Below are 18,285 nucleotides of genomic sequence, written 5' to 3' on the forward strand. Positions count from 1 at the left end.
ACCCTTGTTGAAATATGTTAACCTGAATAGTTTTCTAGGCAATTTCCTGTAGGTGATCTCACCAGAGCCTGCCATGAGAGATTTTTTTGGGAACTTGAGTATTGGCTTCCCAGCTCTCCTACCTCTGACCTGAATGTCTATTTCCTTTCCCGGGTTAGGGAAGTTTTCAGCTTTTATATCTTCAAATATATTCTCTGTCACTTTCTCTCTCTTTTTTCCTTCTGGGACCACTATAATGTGAATGTTAGTATGCTTGATGTTGTCACACAGGTCTTTTAAACTGTCTTCATTTTTTAATTCTTTGTTCTTCTTTTTTCTATTCAGCTTCAGTGATTTCCACTACTCTGTTTCCAGCTAGCTGATCTGTTCCTGTGTATCAACTAAGCTACTATTGATTCCTTCTAGTGTATTTCTTATTTTAGTTATTGTATTTCTTCATATCTGTTTGGTCCTTCTTAGTATTTTCTAAATCTTTGTTAAAAACTTCTAATTTCTCAATCTGTTCATCCTATCTTCTACCACGTTCTTTGAACATCTTTACAGTCATTACCTTGAACTCTTTATCAGGTAGATTGTTTATCTCTGCTTCACTTAGTTCTTGGGTTTTATCTTGTTCCTTTGTTTGGAAGATATTTCTCTGTCACCTCATTTTGCTTAATTTGTTGTTTTTATTTCTATATATTTTGTAGGTTGGTTATGTTTTCCAACCTTGGAGAAGTGGCCTTTTGTAGAAGATGTCTTATGTGTCCCAGCAGCACACTCACCTCTCGTCACCAGTGCTATATGCTCTTGGGGTGCCCCCTATGTGGACTGTGTGGGTCCTTCTACTGTGGTGGGCTGAATACTGTGGATGGTCTGGTAGGCATGGCTGTTCCCACCCCATCCCCTGCCTTGGTCACTTGGTTGCCAGACCTGCTTTGTGCAGAAGCTGCTGGCAGCTGGTGGACAGGGTTGGGTCATGAGGCAGCTGGGTGTAGTGCCTTGGGGAGTCCAGGGGCTAGTGCTGGCGCACTGGTGGGTGGACCTGGGATCCAGTGTTTGTGGGGCTGGGGGTCTTGGATCAAGTGTTGGCCTGCTGGTGGGCAGGGCCTGTTCATGATGCATCTCATTGAATGTCCTGGAGTGTCCCAAAATGCTTTCAGCCCATTGGTGAGTGGGGCTGCATCCCAGGATGGCTGGCTGAGGGGTCCAAGGCGTCTCAGAACTGGTGTCAGCCTGGGGTAGGCAGAGCCAGGTCCTGGGTTCTCTGGCTGCACAGCCCTGGGGGTCCTGGTGCTGGTGTTGACCTGCTGGTGGGGAAATCTGGGGCCTGGGATGGTCCTGGGGTGGTGTCTTCATGCTACTGGGTGAGGCTGGTTCCTGACACAGCTGGCTATAGGATCTTGGGTATCCCAAAGCTATTATAGGCTCACTGGTGAGTGGGGCTAGATCCTGGAGTGGCTGGCTAAGGAGCCCAAGGTGTCCCAGAACTGTTGTTGGCCTGTTTGTGGGTTGGCTGAGTTCTGACATGGTAGGCTGTGGGGGGACTTTGGTGGTCCTGGGAGTGGTATCCACCCACTGGTGGGTGGGGCCAAGGTCCAGGGGATCCCAGGGCTGGTGCCTCCCCTCGGTTGGCTGAGGCCAGGTCTGGGGTTTCAGGCTGCAGGACCCAGGGTCCTAGAGCTGGTGTTGGCCTGCTGGTGGGTAGAGCTGAGGCCCTGGGGTCCCAGGGCTAGTGCCGGCGCCCTGGTGTATGAGACCAGGTCCTGGGCCCTCTGGTGGACAGGGCCATACCTCAGGGTGCCTGTGGGCTTAGGGGTTCTTAAAGCAGTAGTCCTGTTGGTAGGTGGGACTGTGTTCCTGCCCAGCTAGTTGCTTGGCCTGAGGCATCCCAGTACTGGTGCTGACAGGCTTGTGGGTGGAGCCAGGTCTCAGAGCTAATAAGCTCCAGGGAGGATTCCAAAATGGCACTTGTCAGCACAAATGTCCCTATGGTAGAACACGCTCCCCAAAATTGTTGCTGCCAGTGTCTGTGTCCCCAGGTTGAGCTCCAGTTGCTTCCTGCCTATCCAGGAGGCTCTCCAAGACTGGCAGGTGTGTCTGACCTAGGCTCCTTTCAAATAACTGCTTCTGCCCTGGTTCCCAGAGTGTGTGAGATTTTGTGTGCACCCTTTAAGAGTGAAGTCTCTATTTCCCACAACACTCTGGGTCTCCCAACTGGTCTTCAAACCTAAACCTTCTGGAGGCTTATCTTCCCAGTGCAGGTCCCCTGGACTGGGGAGCCTGATGCTGTGCTTGGACCATTTGCTCCTTGGGGAGACCCTCTGCAATTTTGATTATTCTGTCATTTGTGGGTAGCCTGCCCAGGAGTCTTGACTGTACCTCATCTCCGCCCCTTCTACCCGTCTTGTTGTGGTTCCTTCTTTATATCTTTAGTTGTAGACGATTTTTTCTGCTAGTCGTCTGGTCTTTCTTATCAGTTGTTGCTCTGTAAAGAGTTGTAATTTTGGTGTGCTGTGGGAGGAGGTGAGCTCAGGGTCTTCCTACTCTACCATCTTGGTCACTGCCCCTGTCTAAATGCTTCTTAAATGTCAAAGCATAATGTGTTTGCTGCTTCCCTTATAAATAAACTAATAAATGTATTATCCAAGTAGAAAAAAATCTGAATTTTAAAAATAAATCTTGGAAAGTATATGAATTTAATCATTAAATTTTTATTTGAATAGTGATGTCATTAATAATTTAAGAGAAACTTGTCTCCTTTTCTTTGAAAGGAAAAGGATAAACCATTAATTTATTTATTATTTTAGTTGTACCACAGTCAGCTATTGCTCTCTAATCCCTCATATGAAATTTCCCTGGAATTAAAAATAGTGCCCTTTACTATAGCAATAGAATTTGGAATAATATCTATCCATGATAGATTTATACCCACTACCTTTGAAAAGCAGCATGATCTCTTCAAATAAAGAATGATGGAAAAGGGGGGATTTCCTAAGCGGTCCAGTGGTTGGGACTCTGTGCTTTCACTGCAGGGGGCGTGGATTCGATCCCTGGTCAGGGAACTGAGATCCCACATGCCACGTGACCAAAAAAAAAAAAAAAAAAAGAATGATGGAAAAGACCAGGGGCTCCACACTGCCTCACCACTGCTCAATGTGGGGAAATAATCTTGGTTTTATTTTACAACTTTATTGGAGTATAATTGCTTTACAATGGTGTGTTAGTTTCTGCTTTATAAAAAAGTGAATCAGTTATACATATACATATGTTGCCATATCTCTTCCGTCTTGCGTCTCCCTCCCTCCCGCCCTCCCTATCCCACCCCTCTAGGTGGTCACAGCAACGAGCTGATCTCCCTGTGCTATGCGGCTGCTTCCCACTAGCTATTTTACGTTTGGTAGTGTGTATATGTCCATGCCACTCTTTCGCTTTGTCACAGCTTACCCTTCCCCCTCCCCATACCCTCAAGTCCGTTCTCTAATAGGTCTGTTTCTTTATTCCTGTCTTACCCCTAGGTTCTTCATGACTTTTTTTTTCTTAAATTCCATATATATGTGTTAGCATACGGTATTTGTCTTTCTCTTTCTGACTTACTTCACTCTGTATGACAGACTCTAGGTCCATCCACCTCATTACAAATAGCTCAATTTCGTTTCTTTTTATGGCTGAGTAATATTCCATTGTATATATGTGCCACATCTTCTTTATCCATTCATCCGATAATGGACACTTAGGTTGTTTCCATCTCCGAGCTATTGTAAATAGAGCTGCAATGAACATTTTGGTACATGACTCTTTTTGAATTTTGGTTTTCTCAGGGTATATGCCCAGTAGTGGGATTGCTGGGTCATATAGTAGTTCTATTTGTAGTTTTTTAAGGAACCTCCATACTGTTCTCCATAGTGGCTGTACCAATTCACATTCCCACCAGCAGTGCAACAGTGTTCCCTTTTCTCCACACCCTCTCCAGCATTTATTGTTTCTAAATTTTTTGATGATGGCCATTCTTACCAGTGTGAGACGATATCTCATTGTAGTTTTGATTTGCATTTCTCTAATGATTAATGATGTTGAGCATTCTTTCATGTGTTTGTTGGCAGTCTGTATATCTTCTTTCGAGAAATGTCTATTTAGGTCTTCTGCCCATTTTTGGATTGGGTTGTTTGGTTTTTTGTTATTGAGCTGCATGAGCTGCTTATAAATTTTGGAGATTAATCCTTGGTCAGCTGCTTCATTTGCAAATATTTTCTCCCATTCTGAGGGTTGTCTTTTGGTCTTTTTTATGGTTTCCTTTGCTGTGCAAAAGTTTGAAGTTTCATTAGGTCCCATTTGTTTATTTTTGTTTTTATTTCCATTTCTCTAGGAGGTGGGTCAAACAGGATCTTGCTGTGATTTATGTCATAGAGTGTTCTGCCTATGTTTTCCTCTAAGAGTTTGACAGTTTCTAGCCTTACATTTAGGTCTTTAATCCATTTTGAGCTTATTTTTGTGTATGGTGTTAGGGAGTGATCTAATCTCATACTTTTACATGTACCTGTCCAGTTTTCCCAGCACCACTTATTGAAGAGGCTGTCCTTTCTCCACTGTACATTCCTGCCTCCTTTATCAAAGATAAGGTGTCCATATGTGCGTGGGTTTATCTCTGGGCTTTCTATCCTGTTCCATTGATCTATCTTTCTGTTTTTGTGCCAGTACCATACTGTCTTGATTACTGTAGCTTTGTAGTATAGTCTGAAGTGAGGGAGCCTGATTCCTCCAGCTCCGCTTTTCATTCTCAAGATTGCTTTGGCTATTCGGGGTCTTTTGTTTTTCCATACAAATTGTGAAATTTTTTGTTCTAGTTCTGTGAAAAATGCCAGTGGTAGTTTGATAGGGATTGCATTGAATCTATAGATTGCTTTGGGTAGTAGAGTCATTCTCACAATGTTGATTTTTCCAATCCAAGAACATGGTATATCTCTCCATCTAATAATCTTGTTTTTCTAGAGGCCCACAAATGGTATCTTTGTATGATTTCACATTTCCAGTTCATGTATCAAGTCCTCTGTGGCCTCTTTTCCTAGTAGGATGCTCATTATTTAGAGGGGCCCATTTACTAGGCCAAATACCTGTTGACAAGTTAATTTCCAACTGACTACCAGTGCCCCTAATTAGGAACTTCAACAGAGCAGCTAAAATTTTTTAAAATGTCATTTTAGAAAGTACATGAAATGCTGGAAACATTGAGCAGTCTGCTGTTCTTTATGGCCATTTAGATGAAAAGTGTTCTGTTTAGGAAAGTGATTTGATTCAAGAATTGTGATTATTTTGTATGTATCCTTCCTCACCAATAGTGTACTTCTTGTTTATTACAGGATTTCTTCAAGCAAGAATTAACTTTCATTAGCAAATTCATTGAAATTGTTCAAAATAAGCCGCTTTTCTCTTACTATTCCAAAAGAAGATGTCAGAATCACAAATTTAAGATGATGGAGTAGTGTTGTACTACAGGTACCCACACCCCCTCATCCCAGAGGCAGGAGAGTACATGGTCCTAGGTGCATCTCCTGTTTCAGAGGCTTCATCCCTGCTGAATGGATTCCTCTAACAAAGAAGCACAAGACAGTAGCTCACTTTTATTTGGTAGCAGAAATATGATTTATATTGAATAATTTATTTATATTGGGTGGCTATTCTTGTGCCAGCTAGAGGATGAATGTTAAATGATAAAAGTGATCATAATTGCCTTATGGAAGGATACTGCTATGAACTCAGCATAAACTTCACTCTGCAGCATATCAGTAAATGGCAGTAACAGAAAATGTTGGAAGTAGAACATGTGTAAATAGCTCTTTTTATTAAATCAGATTCTTCCAGTGCTTAAGCAAGGCATTCATCTTTGGAAACTACAGTGGCTCCTTTTGGAACACAATAAAAAAGCTATGATTGAAAACACAGAAACAAACACAAAAACCTGCTGTCTATGCATATAGTTATTAAAAATCGGAGATGGTGGGGATTCCTTGGTGGTCCAGTGGTTAGGACTCCACACTTTCACTGTTGGAGGGCCCTGGTTCAATCCCTGAGTTGAGGAACTAAGATCCAGCAAGCCACGCAGCACAGCAAAAAAAAAAAAAAAAAAAAAAACCAAAACCAACCAAACGAACAAAAAACACACATGTAAAAAAATATAAGAGATGGTGATCAGTACTTTCTCCTTGTAGTCTTGAGAATTTGATTGTTGTTCCTACAAAATGTAGCAAATCTTTTCAATAGTGATTTGCGAATCTTCCATCAGAAATAAGAAAACTAAGTCTAGTGTTATGAAGAATAAAAGCAAAATATTCTTCTAAATAAAACTAAGATTATTGGTTTGATGATTCAGGCTAGGAGATAAAAACAAAACAAGCACAGCTATAAACCCTCTGAACATAGGGTTCAGATGGTGGAGAGAGTGTGGCAGTAATTCTTCTTCTAATAATAGGAACAGAAGGATAGGATTAAAGAAAGCAAATGGGATCTGCTACACAGGTATATCTGAGATGCCTTCACTCCAGGCACATGGTCAGAAACATAAAGGAGATAAAGGAAATTAAAAGGAGGAAAAGTACTATAAATCCAAAAGTTCCTATTCCTAAACTCAGATTGGAAAGGGATGCACTTTTCCTACCTTTTTCCCTCCCTCCCTTTCTCCCTCCCTCCCTTTCTTCCTTCCTTTCTTTCTTTTTCCCTAAACCAACTACTGATTAGCTTTAAAGCTTTAAAGATTCATTTCTTCCTTTAAGGGTAAACATGCCAAACCAATTTAACATTCTCCCCAAATATTTAATCATTTTGATTGTTCTCTGGACCTTAAGCAGTTTTCCCACAAATTGAGGCACTTAAATAGGACCAGACATTTAAGAAGTGATCTCTTGGTAGCACTTGATGGTGAAGAACAGCCATCCTGAGATGCTTATATGGAGGTTTTGCTGATCTGGTCCTTTCACGAGAAAGCAACTTGGGTACTTGTTCTCTCATCAAAATCGGGCTTCTGGGCTTCCCTGGTGGTGCGGTGGTTGAGAGTCCGCCTGCCAATGCAGGGAACACGGGTTCGTGCCCCGGTCCGGGAAGATCCCGCATGCCGCGGAGCGGCTGGGCCCGTGAGCCATGGCCGCTGAGCCTGCGCGTCCGGAGCCTGTGCTCCACAACGTAGAGGCCACAACAGTGAGAGGCCCGCGTACCGCAAAAAAAATAAATAAATAAAATCGGGCTTCCAAAGTAAGGGGTAGCGCTGGTATTTCCATCTCTGACCATGCTTTACATTTACGATTGATCTAAGTGCAAAATAAACTGTATCTGTCAAGGCATTGTTTGATCTGATGATCTGGCTTGAAAAAATATAATACATAGCATAGAAAGAAAGTACAGTGCCTAGCATAACAAGCTGTTTTTTAATGAAATATTTGTGGGCATGTTGGCCCATTACAAAAACAAGGAAAAAATCAAAATGTATCCTGGATAATAAATAACATTATCAGGACACTCACCCAGAAATTATGAAAGGGTAAGGAAGCAGTGTATAAATGTCATTTCACAATTGAAATGAGCATTTCTCTTTCATGATTTGTGTTATTGTTTCTGTGATTATGTGAGAGGGTTGTGATACACCTCACAGAGCATTGAGCCCTAAGAAATGATGCACCATCTCTAACCCCTCACTGTGGATTTCCACTGGGTTTCCCTGTCTTTGACAGTGTGAATACCCTCAGGGGAATTGAAAAAAAGAAAAAAGAAAAGCATAGAACATGATGTCTTTTCTCTCCTTTTATATAACACTGTCTTGATGCAAAACAATTCCCCAGGCATTTTCTTCTTATATGCAAGGAGGCCAGTGGGAGAAATTTTAGATGGGCTATAAGTCACTCACATCTGGATGCTTCCTGCCACCTAGGATGACACCTCTAGGTCTCAAGCCACATCTCTGTATAGTTCTGATGAAGAAGTTGCATAGGGGAAACTTTCTGTTTAATTTAATTGGCTTGTATCCTAAGTAGGTTGAATACAAAAATACTCCTTAAACTGTAATTAGAACCTTTTTCTCTAGGATGATTTAGTACTACAAGAACCTGATTATTATGGAGTCCTAATGCATAGACTTAAAATAGGCTTCATTTGAGAAGCTGGCCCACATACTGGGCAAACTTTACTGGAATTTGCACATGGGTATCATAAGGGAAGATACCATGGAAAGATTTATCCCTGACTTGTAATAGGATTAATGCCAACCAGTTATTAATATCATTACCATTTGGCTGATAACAAGTTAACAAGGATATTGCTCAATCTTTTCTTCTGTCATAGCTATCCAATAGTTGGAAGAATGGAAAACTTTTTCCAAGAGACCATGTTGTAGTTTTGTAAAATTTCTCACTCATCTAATTAAAATGTTCCATTAATTATTTTCAGGGTTACTTTTTTTTGGAAGCTGATAATCTAAATCCTAACAGATCTTAGAACATATTTGACTAAAACAGTTGAATTTCAGACTTCACAACATAGTAAATCATTTTTTGTCTTTCAGCAGAATATGACTTCACATAGAAATTTCGTATGTACTTTTGTAATGATATTTGGTGATCATTTTATACATTTTAATTGTAGTTATAACTTTCTTCTTAAATAAAATAATATATACATATTAAAAAAAGAAAGTATACTTAATCAGAAAAGAAAATAAAAATTACTCATAATTCCATTACCCAGAAAAACCACTGTTAATATTTTTGTTGTATATCCTGCCAGTCTTTTTCTCCTTGTTTATATATCATCATTAAATATTTTGTTTTATTTACTAAAGAAAAAATATATTATTCCACACATGTTCTTTCCAAACATTTTTCTATTTGATAAGCATATTATGGACATTTTGTTATTAGTTACTCCAGAATACAATTCTAATGCCTACAAAGGATTCTACCACATTTTAGTGTAGAAATTTAGTTACTTATATATATGTTTCCTCCATTCCCTGTGCATTTAAAAAAATTTTTTTAACATGTTTACTGGAGTATAATTGCTTTACAGTAGTGTGTTAGTTGCTGCTTTATAACAAACTGAATCAGCTATACATATACATATATCCCCATATCTCCTCCCTCTTGTATCTCCCTCCCACCCTCCCTATCCCACCCCTCTAGGTGGACACAAAGCACCAAGCTGATCTCCCTGTGCTATGTGGCTGCTTCCCACTAGCTATCTGTTTTACATTTGGTAGTGTATATAAGTCCATGCCACTCTCTCACTTCATCCCAGGTTACCCTTCCCCCTCCCATGTCCCCAGGTCCATTCCCTATATCTGCATCTTTATTCCTGTCCTGCCCCTGGGTTCTTCAGAACCACTTTTTTTAGATTCCATATATATGTGTTAGCATACAATGTTTGTTTTTCTCTTTCTGACTTACTTCACTCTGCATGACAGACTCTACATCCATCCACCTCCCTACAAGTAACTCAATTTTGTTTCTTTTTATGGCTGAGTAATATTCCATTGTATGTATGTGCCACATGGACACTTAGGTTGCTTCCATGTCTTGGCTATTGTAAATAGAGCTGCAGTGAACACTGTGGTACATGACTCTTTGAATTATGGTTTTCTCAGGGTATATGCCCAGTAGTGGGATTGCTGGGTCATGTGATATTTCTTTTTAGTTTTTTAAGGAACCTTCATAGTGTTCTCCATAGTGGCTGTATCAATTTATATTCCCACAAACAGTACAATGTAAATTTTCTCCACACCCTCTCTAGCATTTATTGTTTGTAGATTTTTTGATGATGGCCATTCTGACTGGTGTGAGGTGATACCTCATTGTAGTTTTGATTTGTATTTCTCTAATGATCAGTGATGTTGAGCATCCTTTCATGTGTTTGTTGGTAATCTGTATATCTTCTTTGGAGAAATGTGTCTTTAGGTCTTCTGCCCCTTTTTGGATTGGGTTGTTTGTTTTTTTGATATTGAGCTGCATGAGCTGCTTGTAAATTTTGGAGTTTCAATCCTTTGTCAGTTGCTTCATTTGCAGATATTTTCTCCCATTCTGAGGGTTGTCTTTTCTTATTGTTTATGTTTTCCTTTGTTGTGCAGAAGCTTTTAAGTTTCATTAGGTCCTATTTGTTTTTATTTCCATTTCTGTAGGAGGTAGGTCAAAAAGGATCTTGCTGTGATTTATGTCATAGAGTGTTCTGCCTATGTTTTCCTCTAAGAGTTTTACAGTGTCTGGTCTTACGTTTAGGTCTTTAATCCATTTATTTGTTGTTTTTCCCTTGCTGCTTTTAATATTTTTTCTTTGTATTTAACTTTTGATAGTTTGATTATTATCTGTCTTAGCATGTTTCTCCTTGGATTTATCCTGTATGGGACTCTCTGTTCTTCCTGGGCTTGACTGACTATTTCCTTCCCCATATTAGGAAAGTTTTCAACCATAATCTCTTCAAATATTTTCTCAGTCCCTTTCTTTTTCTCTTCTTCTTCTGGGACCCCTATAATTCTAATGTTGGTTCGTTTAATGTTGTCCCAGAGGTCTCTGAGACTGTCCTCAATTCTTTTCATTCTTTTTTCTTTATTCTGCTCTGCAATAGTTATTTCCACTATTTTATCTTCCAGGTCACTTACCCGTTCTTCCTCCTCAGTTATTCTGCTATTGATTCCTTCTAGAGAATTTTTAGTTCCATTTATTGTGTTGTTCATCATTGTTTGTTTGCTCTTTAGTTCTTCTAGGTCTTTGTTAAACATTTCTTGTATTTTCTCCATCCTATTTCCAAGATTTTGGATCATCTTTACTATCATTACGCTGAAATCTTTTTCAGGTAGACTGCCTATTTCTTCTTCATTCTTTTGGTCTGGTGGGTTTTTACCTTTTTCCTTCATCTGCTGTGTGTTTCTCTGTCTTCTCATTTTGCTTAACTTACTGTGTTTGGGGTCTCCTTTTCACAGGCTGGAGGTTTGTAGTTCCCATTGATTCTGGTGTCTGCCCCCAGTGGCTAAGGTTGGTTCAGTGGCTTGTGTAGGCTTCCTGGTGGAGGGGACTGGTGCCTGTGTTCTGGTGGATGAGGCTGGATCTTGTCTTTCTGTTGGGCAAGACTGCATCTGGTGGTGTGTTTAGGGGTGTCTGTGACCTTATTATGTTTTTAGGCAGCCTCTCTGCTAACGGGTGGGGGTGTGTTCCTATCCTGCTCGTTGTTTGGCATAGCGTGTCCAGCACTGTAGCTTGCTGGTAGTTGAGTGGAGCTGGGTCTTAGCGTTGAGATGGAGATCTCTGGGAGAGCTTTCACCATTTGATATTACGTGGAGCCGGGAGGTCTCTGGTGGACCAGTGTCCTGAACTCGGGATTCCCACCTCAGAGGCACAGGCCTGACACCTGGCTGGAGCACCTAGAACCTGTCAGCCACATGGCTCAAAAGAAAAGGGAGAAAAAAAAAGAAAGAAAGAAAAAAATAAAATAAAGTTATTAAAATAAAAAATACTAAAAATTAAAAAGTAATAAAAGAAAGAAAGAAAGAAGAGAGCAACCAAACCAATAAACAAATCCACCAATGATAACAAGCACTAAAAAGTATATTAAAAAAAAAATTTTAAACAAACAAAAAAAAAAACAGAACGCTAGAACAAATGGTAAAAGCAAAGCTATGCAGACAAAATCACACAAAGAAGCATACACATACACACAAAAAGAGAAAAAGGAAAAAATATATATATATTAAAAAGAAAAAGGGAAGAGAGCAACCAAATCAATAAACAGATCTACCAATGTTAATAAACTGTAAATACTAAACTAAGATAAACATAAAACCAGAAACAAATTAGATGCAGAAAGCAAACTCCAAGTCTACAGTGGCTCCCAAAGTCCACCGCCTCAATTTTGGGATGATTCATTGTCTACTCAGGTATTCCAGAGATGCAGGGTACATCAAGTTGATTGTGGAGATTTAATCTGCTGTTCCTGAGGCTGCTGGGAGAGATTTCCTTTTCTCTTCTTTGTTTGCACAGCTGCTGGGGTTCAGCTTTGGATTTGGCCCTGCCTCTGTGTGTGGGTCGCCGGAGGGCTTCTGTTTTTCGCTCACACAGGAAGGGGTTAAAGGAGCCGCTGATTTGGGGGCTCTGGCTCCCTCAGGCCGGGGGGGAGGGAAGGGTACACAATGTGGGGTGAGCCTGTGGCGGCAGTGGCCGGCGTGACGTTGCACCAGCCTGAGGTGTGCCGTGTGTTCTCCCAGGGAAGTTGTTCCTGGATCACAGGGCTCTGGCAGTGGCGAGCTGCACCGGCTCTCAGGAGGGGAGGTGTGGATAGTGACCTGTGCTTGCACACAGGCTTCTTGGTGACTGCAGCAGCAGCCTTAGTGTTTCATGCCCATCTCTTGTGTCCTCACTGATAGCCATGGCTCACGCCCATTTCTGGAACTTGTTTAGGCAGTGCTCTGAATCTCCTCTCCTCATGCAACCTGAAACAATGGTCTCTTGCCTCTTAGGCAGTTCCAGACTTTTTCCCAGACTCCCTCCCAGCTAGCTGTGGTGCACTAGCCCTCTTTAGGCTGGTTCACGCAGCCAATCCCAGTCCTCTCCCTGGGATCTGACCTCCAAAGCTGGAGCCTCAGCTCCCAGCCCCCACCCGCCCTGGCAGTTGAGCAGACAAGCCTCTCAGGCTGGTGAGTGCTGATCAGCACTGATCCTCTGTGCGGGAATCTCTCCGCTTTGCCCTCTGCACCCCTGATGCTGCACTCTCCTCCGTGGCTCCGAAGCTTCCCCCGCTCCGCACCTCTGCCAGTGAAGGGTCTTCCTACTGTGTGGAATCTTTTCCTCCTTCACAGCTCCCTCCCAGAGGTGAAGGTCCTGTCCCTATTCTTTGTCTCTGTTTTTCCTTTTTTCTTTTGCCCTACCCAGGTAAGTTGGGAGTTTCTTACCTTTTGGGAAGTTTGAGGTCTTCTGCCAGCATTCAGTAGGTGTTCTGTAGGAGTTGTTCCACATGTTGATGTTTTCCTGATGTATTTGTGGGGAGGAAGGTGATCTCCATGTCTTACTCCTGCGCCATCTTGAAGGTTTCTGTCCCAGTGCATTTATATGATATAGACCATGATTTTGTATAAGTCAGTTGGAATTGTTATTTTTAACTCAGGCTGTTCAAGATATTGGAGCCAGAGCAATTTTACAAAGGAATACAATCAAGGTTTTGGTTCAAATTCAGGGATTAATCATATCATTGAGGATATTAATTAACTACACAAATTCATCTTAATGACCCTGGATCACCTTATGTTAGAGCTGGGGGGAATTAGTGAACATATGAGAAAAAGAAATATCTTTTAGAAATCACACCAATAGGAAGTAATATAAACAATTCTGCCTTCTAGGAAAATAATTCTGCCTTCTAGGAAAACTCTAGTGTTCAGAGAAGAAGGGTTGAATATAAGTTCCTGGATGATAAGTCCTCTTTACTTCTACAGCTTGAGTCATTTTGAGATGCTGAGCAGTCCCATGAAGTAGTAGACACTCGCATATTAAAAACTAAAAGTTGGCATAAAACACAAATTCACATGTGCCAGAAGCATTGTGAATAAGTGCATGATTGGTGGCCATATACTTTATAGTTTGTTAAGGTATTATTGGAGTGAGATAGGGTGTGCAATGAAGAAAACTTTGTTTAGCAGGAGTCAAGAACAAACTTGTCAAGAGGCGGAGTTTTTGGAAGGTTTATATCAGAGAATGTTGAAGAACCCAAGGTCAACATGCTTGTTCAGTGAACTGTTGTGGAGGCATTCTGGCACATCCAAGAAGTACTGGGATTGGTCAGCAGAGAAGATGGTGGCCACACAACAAAGTCCTCAAAGAGGACAACAGTACCAAAAGGAAAGCAGAGGGAAGGGGGAAAAAAATGGGAGCAGGGGAAGAAATAACACAGAAGCCAAAAATGAGACACTAAGGAGAAGCTGGAAGTGAATTGGGGCTGGCTGAGAGGCTATTTGTGGGGGCAGAAGATGGGAGATGCCACAGCATACCCTTTCCCTGTGTCTATGGGGGACAGCTTCTAAAACACAAGTGTTCTGTTTTCGAGGTACTGATTTGCTTTGAAAATATTTTTAGGCAAAGGTAGGAAAAGAATGGATCCCTGTGCTTCACTCTTAGTTTGTTAGTGTGTCAAATTTACTAGAATAGGGAATTCTGGAGCTTGCAGTCATAGTAAGTATATGCTTACAGACCTTGGGCTTCCCTCCCAATGATGGGTTTTGTAGCTACCTCAAATAAAATAACATGGGGTTAGAATAATGAAATATGCTTGTAAACCCAGAAGTCTAATGATTGATTTTCTTCTGGGCTTCTTTGCTTGCTGGTGGTGGCTGCTTTCTATTCTCTTACAGAGTTCTATTGGAAGAGTGCTATCTTTTGTTTTTGACAGAATGCTGATCCAGGTGTGCCTGTATTTTTACTGTAAATTTTTGTGGCGTTGCCTGAAATTTGTAATGAGAAAGCTGACTGGAAGATGTGAACTGCAACGGATCTGTTACAATACCAAGCCTGGAGCTTCTAGAACTATGAAAATTGGTAAGCATGAAACAAAGCAGTAAGCAAAATGTAGGCTTTCTGGGATTGAGGATACACTGTTATTTTTCAGTATAGTAATTGTAAACCAGTTGTAAAAGATAATTTTTGAATGGCTTTTTAAATCATCTCTTTTCCAGAAACATCACTGAGGGATTCAAAAAGTAAGGTAAGTAAAATTGTTCCTATATTTTTCAGCAACTTTTCAATTGAAGACTTACCTCCATCATCAAAAAGTAAAAATTTTAAGAAACAAAAAGATACTTTTGGCTATGAATACTAATGCAAACTGAGAAGAATGAATTGTTTTCCCATCACAAACCACTGTACTTTTTACATGAAGGCAGCCACTCAAGAATTTCTAGGCAGATTTATGACACACATATTATTTCATTGTTGAATTAATCCTTTTTTATACCTCTTTCCAAATCATAAAATAAATATTCCTTGAAAATAAGAGCAGTGGTAACTCTCTGGTATTTCATCAATATCCAAATCATTTAACTTTATACTCAAGATTTTCCAAGAAAATCAAAGAAGCCACTATGCTAGCATTTATAGCACATAGTTAAGCATCCACATAAGAAAGAAAAATCTGCTTCTCAAGATTCTTGAATATTTAATTTAATTTTGGCATCCTTAGGACTATATCCCCCATGTACTTCACACAGTCATAGACATAATGCCCATTAACAATGGAAGCCATGTGTGTTGAGTGAGAAAAGGAAAATATAATATTTCTATGAAGTAGCTTAAAACAGATGAAGATGGTAAAAAAAACTTACGTATTTTTGTTTTGTTATGTTAATTACCTTAATCAGGAAAATTGTACTACCCCCACTGTGAAAATATCTAATTTACTAGAATTCAAATACTACATGAATTTTTTGCCTTTAGTTTAGTTTCTTATCTTCATATAGAAGCTTTAAACAAACATTTGAGGCCCCTATTTAAATAGACCCCACTTAAGACACCAGTGTTCATGACAAAGCAACTGATTGAAACATGTTTTCCAGCTACTGCAGACTTCAGTGAGTGTTCATCCTGATGCTATTGAAAAAACTATAGAAGACATTATGGAACTGAAAAAAATTAACCCTGACATAAATCCACAGTAAGAATATGTTTATTATGTTGTAAATATAAAACAGAAGTCATATTTAGTAGTTCTAAATACTCAAACTATGCTCTCGCATGCTCTTTCTCCCTCTCTCTCTTTCCTGCCCCAAATAATCATCTGCATGTTGTGACTTTCAGATGAAAAATAAAGAAAAAAGATGCCTTTTTATTATTTGTAAATAGCAGCAGCTTTGTACTTCTGTTGTGATTTATGCTTATGCTTCTGAAATGCAATGAATGTAAGAAATCTGGTACATGCCCCTGATATCAGAAGGTGAAATAAAGGGAGCCCATTCATCAACAGTCGCTCCATATGATGCCTGTATTTTACATTAACAGTAAATGTTCAGATTGTAAATGTGCCTGAGCTGATTCTGCTCAATAAAGAATATTTCTTCAGTTCATGACAGGCTGATAATCTTGGAGACAGTTTCTACCTGCTTGTGAAGAAGACAGGCATGTGTGGGAGAGAGAGATAGACAGTTTTTATAAGAAGACTTTAGAACTTTGTAATTTAGTCACCTCATCTTGGAAGTATTAAAATGCATTTGGCGATGTACATGACATTTAAAATTAGCTTTATATTTTCCATTGTGTACAGGAATTTTTCTGTAAAATTTTAGGCTTAGGATATTGGGTAGAATAAATTCTGTATGCAGATATATTCAGGTAAAGTTTAGGTAAGTAACAAACTGTCTTTTAGATGTGTATACTTAAGAACTTCAGATGTTATCACTAAAGAAAGCTTTTACTTGCCAAAGATGAGGAGCTGTAGTCAAAGGGAATTTCAGAGTGCACTTTGCATAGGTCTGTATCTTGAAGGGATTCTAGTACTAGCTGATTGAGGCTCATCACAAAACTCCATTTCCATGTAGTCTCCATAGTACTCTTCTGTAGAAGCTTCAGCTAATTAGCTGCCTTTTCCTCATTCAGCCATTAAATGTGATTTAATTATACAGTAAATGTCTTTTTGAAACCTTCTGACATATTTTATTTCTCTGGGAAGCTGGTAAGAATGAAATTCATTTTAAATTAAGTTGAACCAAAAATTTATGATTACAATTAGGCATGAGAGATATATTAGACCTATAATCATATTTAGAGATTGGGTTAGATTTAACAGCAAATCTTTTCTGTCTCTTTTATGAAAGTTATATACTTCATTCAAAGGTGTTTCCTTACCATCTATTCTTTTGATTTCCTTTAGGGAGAAAAAAACCCTTATAGGTAGTAGATTGTGTTTTTTAAAGCTCAATATGGATTTTAGTGGGGTTTTTTTCCAGGTTGACATTGACATAATGTGATTTTTTTTTAATTGAATAATTTTCTGGAAAAAAATTAAGAAATAGAGAGGGCTAGGGGAAATACCTTGTAATTTATCAAGCCATTACTACTATTAACCTTACTTTGTTTTATACATTTTTTTCAGGTGCCACTTACAGTGGTGATAAGAATTACTACAGTAAAATTGAATTGGGTCCCTTGTTTTCTTCTTTTTTATTTCTACCACTCCCTTCTTTCCCTCAAAATTAACTCTCTTCTCAGTCCTGTGTTGATTTTATGGGTGACCACTGTGCCCTTTTCCTAAATATCTGATTTAGCTTTTTTTAATTGAACATTCAGTTTTATTTAAGTTTAGTATTCTGGGTTATCTGACACTGCCTTCTATGTTGGGAGTAAGCATACAATCCTAAAACTTAAATTTTTCTATTGCCCCCAACTTTAGACTTAACCTCTATACATCTCATCCCCCCCAAAAAAGATGATTATGACACTGTCATTGTGATTACGGTGACCCCCCAACTCCAACAAAAAATGCTTAAATTTAGTGAGTGAATTAGAAGTTGGAGTATATTGAACAGTAACTCTTAGACTGAATCATATGCAATTGCTATTGTTGAATCACAAAAGTGAATAACTATAAAATTAGCAGGAAAAAATAACCATGAAGTACTACCTTTAGATTAAAAAATGCCATCAAATGAGTACAGGAAGATAATTTATGTAACAGTAGTTTATAGGAAAAAAGGATCTTGGTGATTATTTAGCCACCTGTTTAATAAACTTGTAATGTTATGTGACTGCTTAAAGAGACCCTATTTTACTTTCTGTGTTGTAGGAGAGAAAAACAGCATTCAGATCACAGGAAGTAATGATCCTCTCTATGTCATGCTTGCCAGATTCTTTTTTGTTCCAGTGATACATTTTAAGGGGACTGTTAATCATACAAACTGTGCATTCAAGAAGACTGAGCAAGATAGTAAAACATCTGAAAACCATGTCCCATGAGAAGGAATTGAAGGAAGAGGGGAGTTTTTTTGTTTGTTATTTGTTTGTTTTTAACCCTGGAGATGAGACTAGAAGAAAGAATTCTTCCTGTCTTAAAATGAATAGGCATGGTAGGGAAAAGTGGAAATGAATTTGCTCTGAGAACAGTGTTTGAACCACTTGGTAATAAAGAAAGCAGATTTTGTTTCAGCATAAGAATAGGCATTCAGACAAGTAGAGCAGTCAGAATGGAATGGGAAATTTTGTAAAGTACTGAGTTCTTTCTCTTGGCCTTGCCTTATCTGTCAGGGGTGCTCTGCAAGCAGAGGTATTTTTATTGTTGTGGTTTTTATTTGTTTCAAAATTTTTCTTA

General features: G+C 39.4%; 1 protein-coding gene across 2 annotated transcripts in view; it reads left to right on the top strand.

Annotated features, from left to right (window-relative positions):
* The window catches only part of ELMOD1 (ELMO domain containing 1), a 111,381-nt gene that overhangs the window by 51,046 nt on the left and 42,050 nt on the right, over positions 1–18,285 (top strand). For both annotated transcript variants that reach the window (XM_067750914.1, XM_067750915.1), the window contains exons 3-5: positions 14,383–14,528; positions 14,666–14,694; positions 15,542–15,639. In XM_067750914.1, the coding sequence (XP_067607015.1) occupies positions 14,383–14,528; positions 14,666–14,694; positions 15,542–15,639 (273 nt within the window). The remainder of the gene's footprint in view (positions 1–14,382; positions 14,529–14,665; positions 14,695–15,541; positions 15,640–18,285) is intronic.

Source organism: Pseudorca crassidens, chromosome 9 (assembly GCF_039906515.1).
Source record: "Pseudorca crassidens isolate mPseCra1 chromosome 9, mPseCra1.hap1, whole genome shotgun sequence".
In the NCBI taxonomy this organism is placed as follows: domain Eukaryota; kingdom Metazoa; phylum Chordata; class Mammalia; order Artiodactyla; family Delphinidae; genus Pseudorca; species Pseudorca crassidens.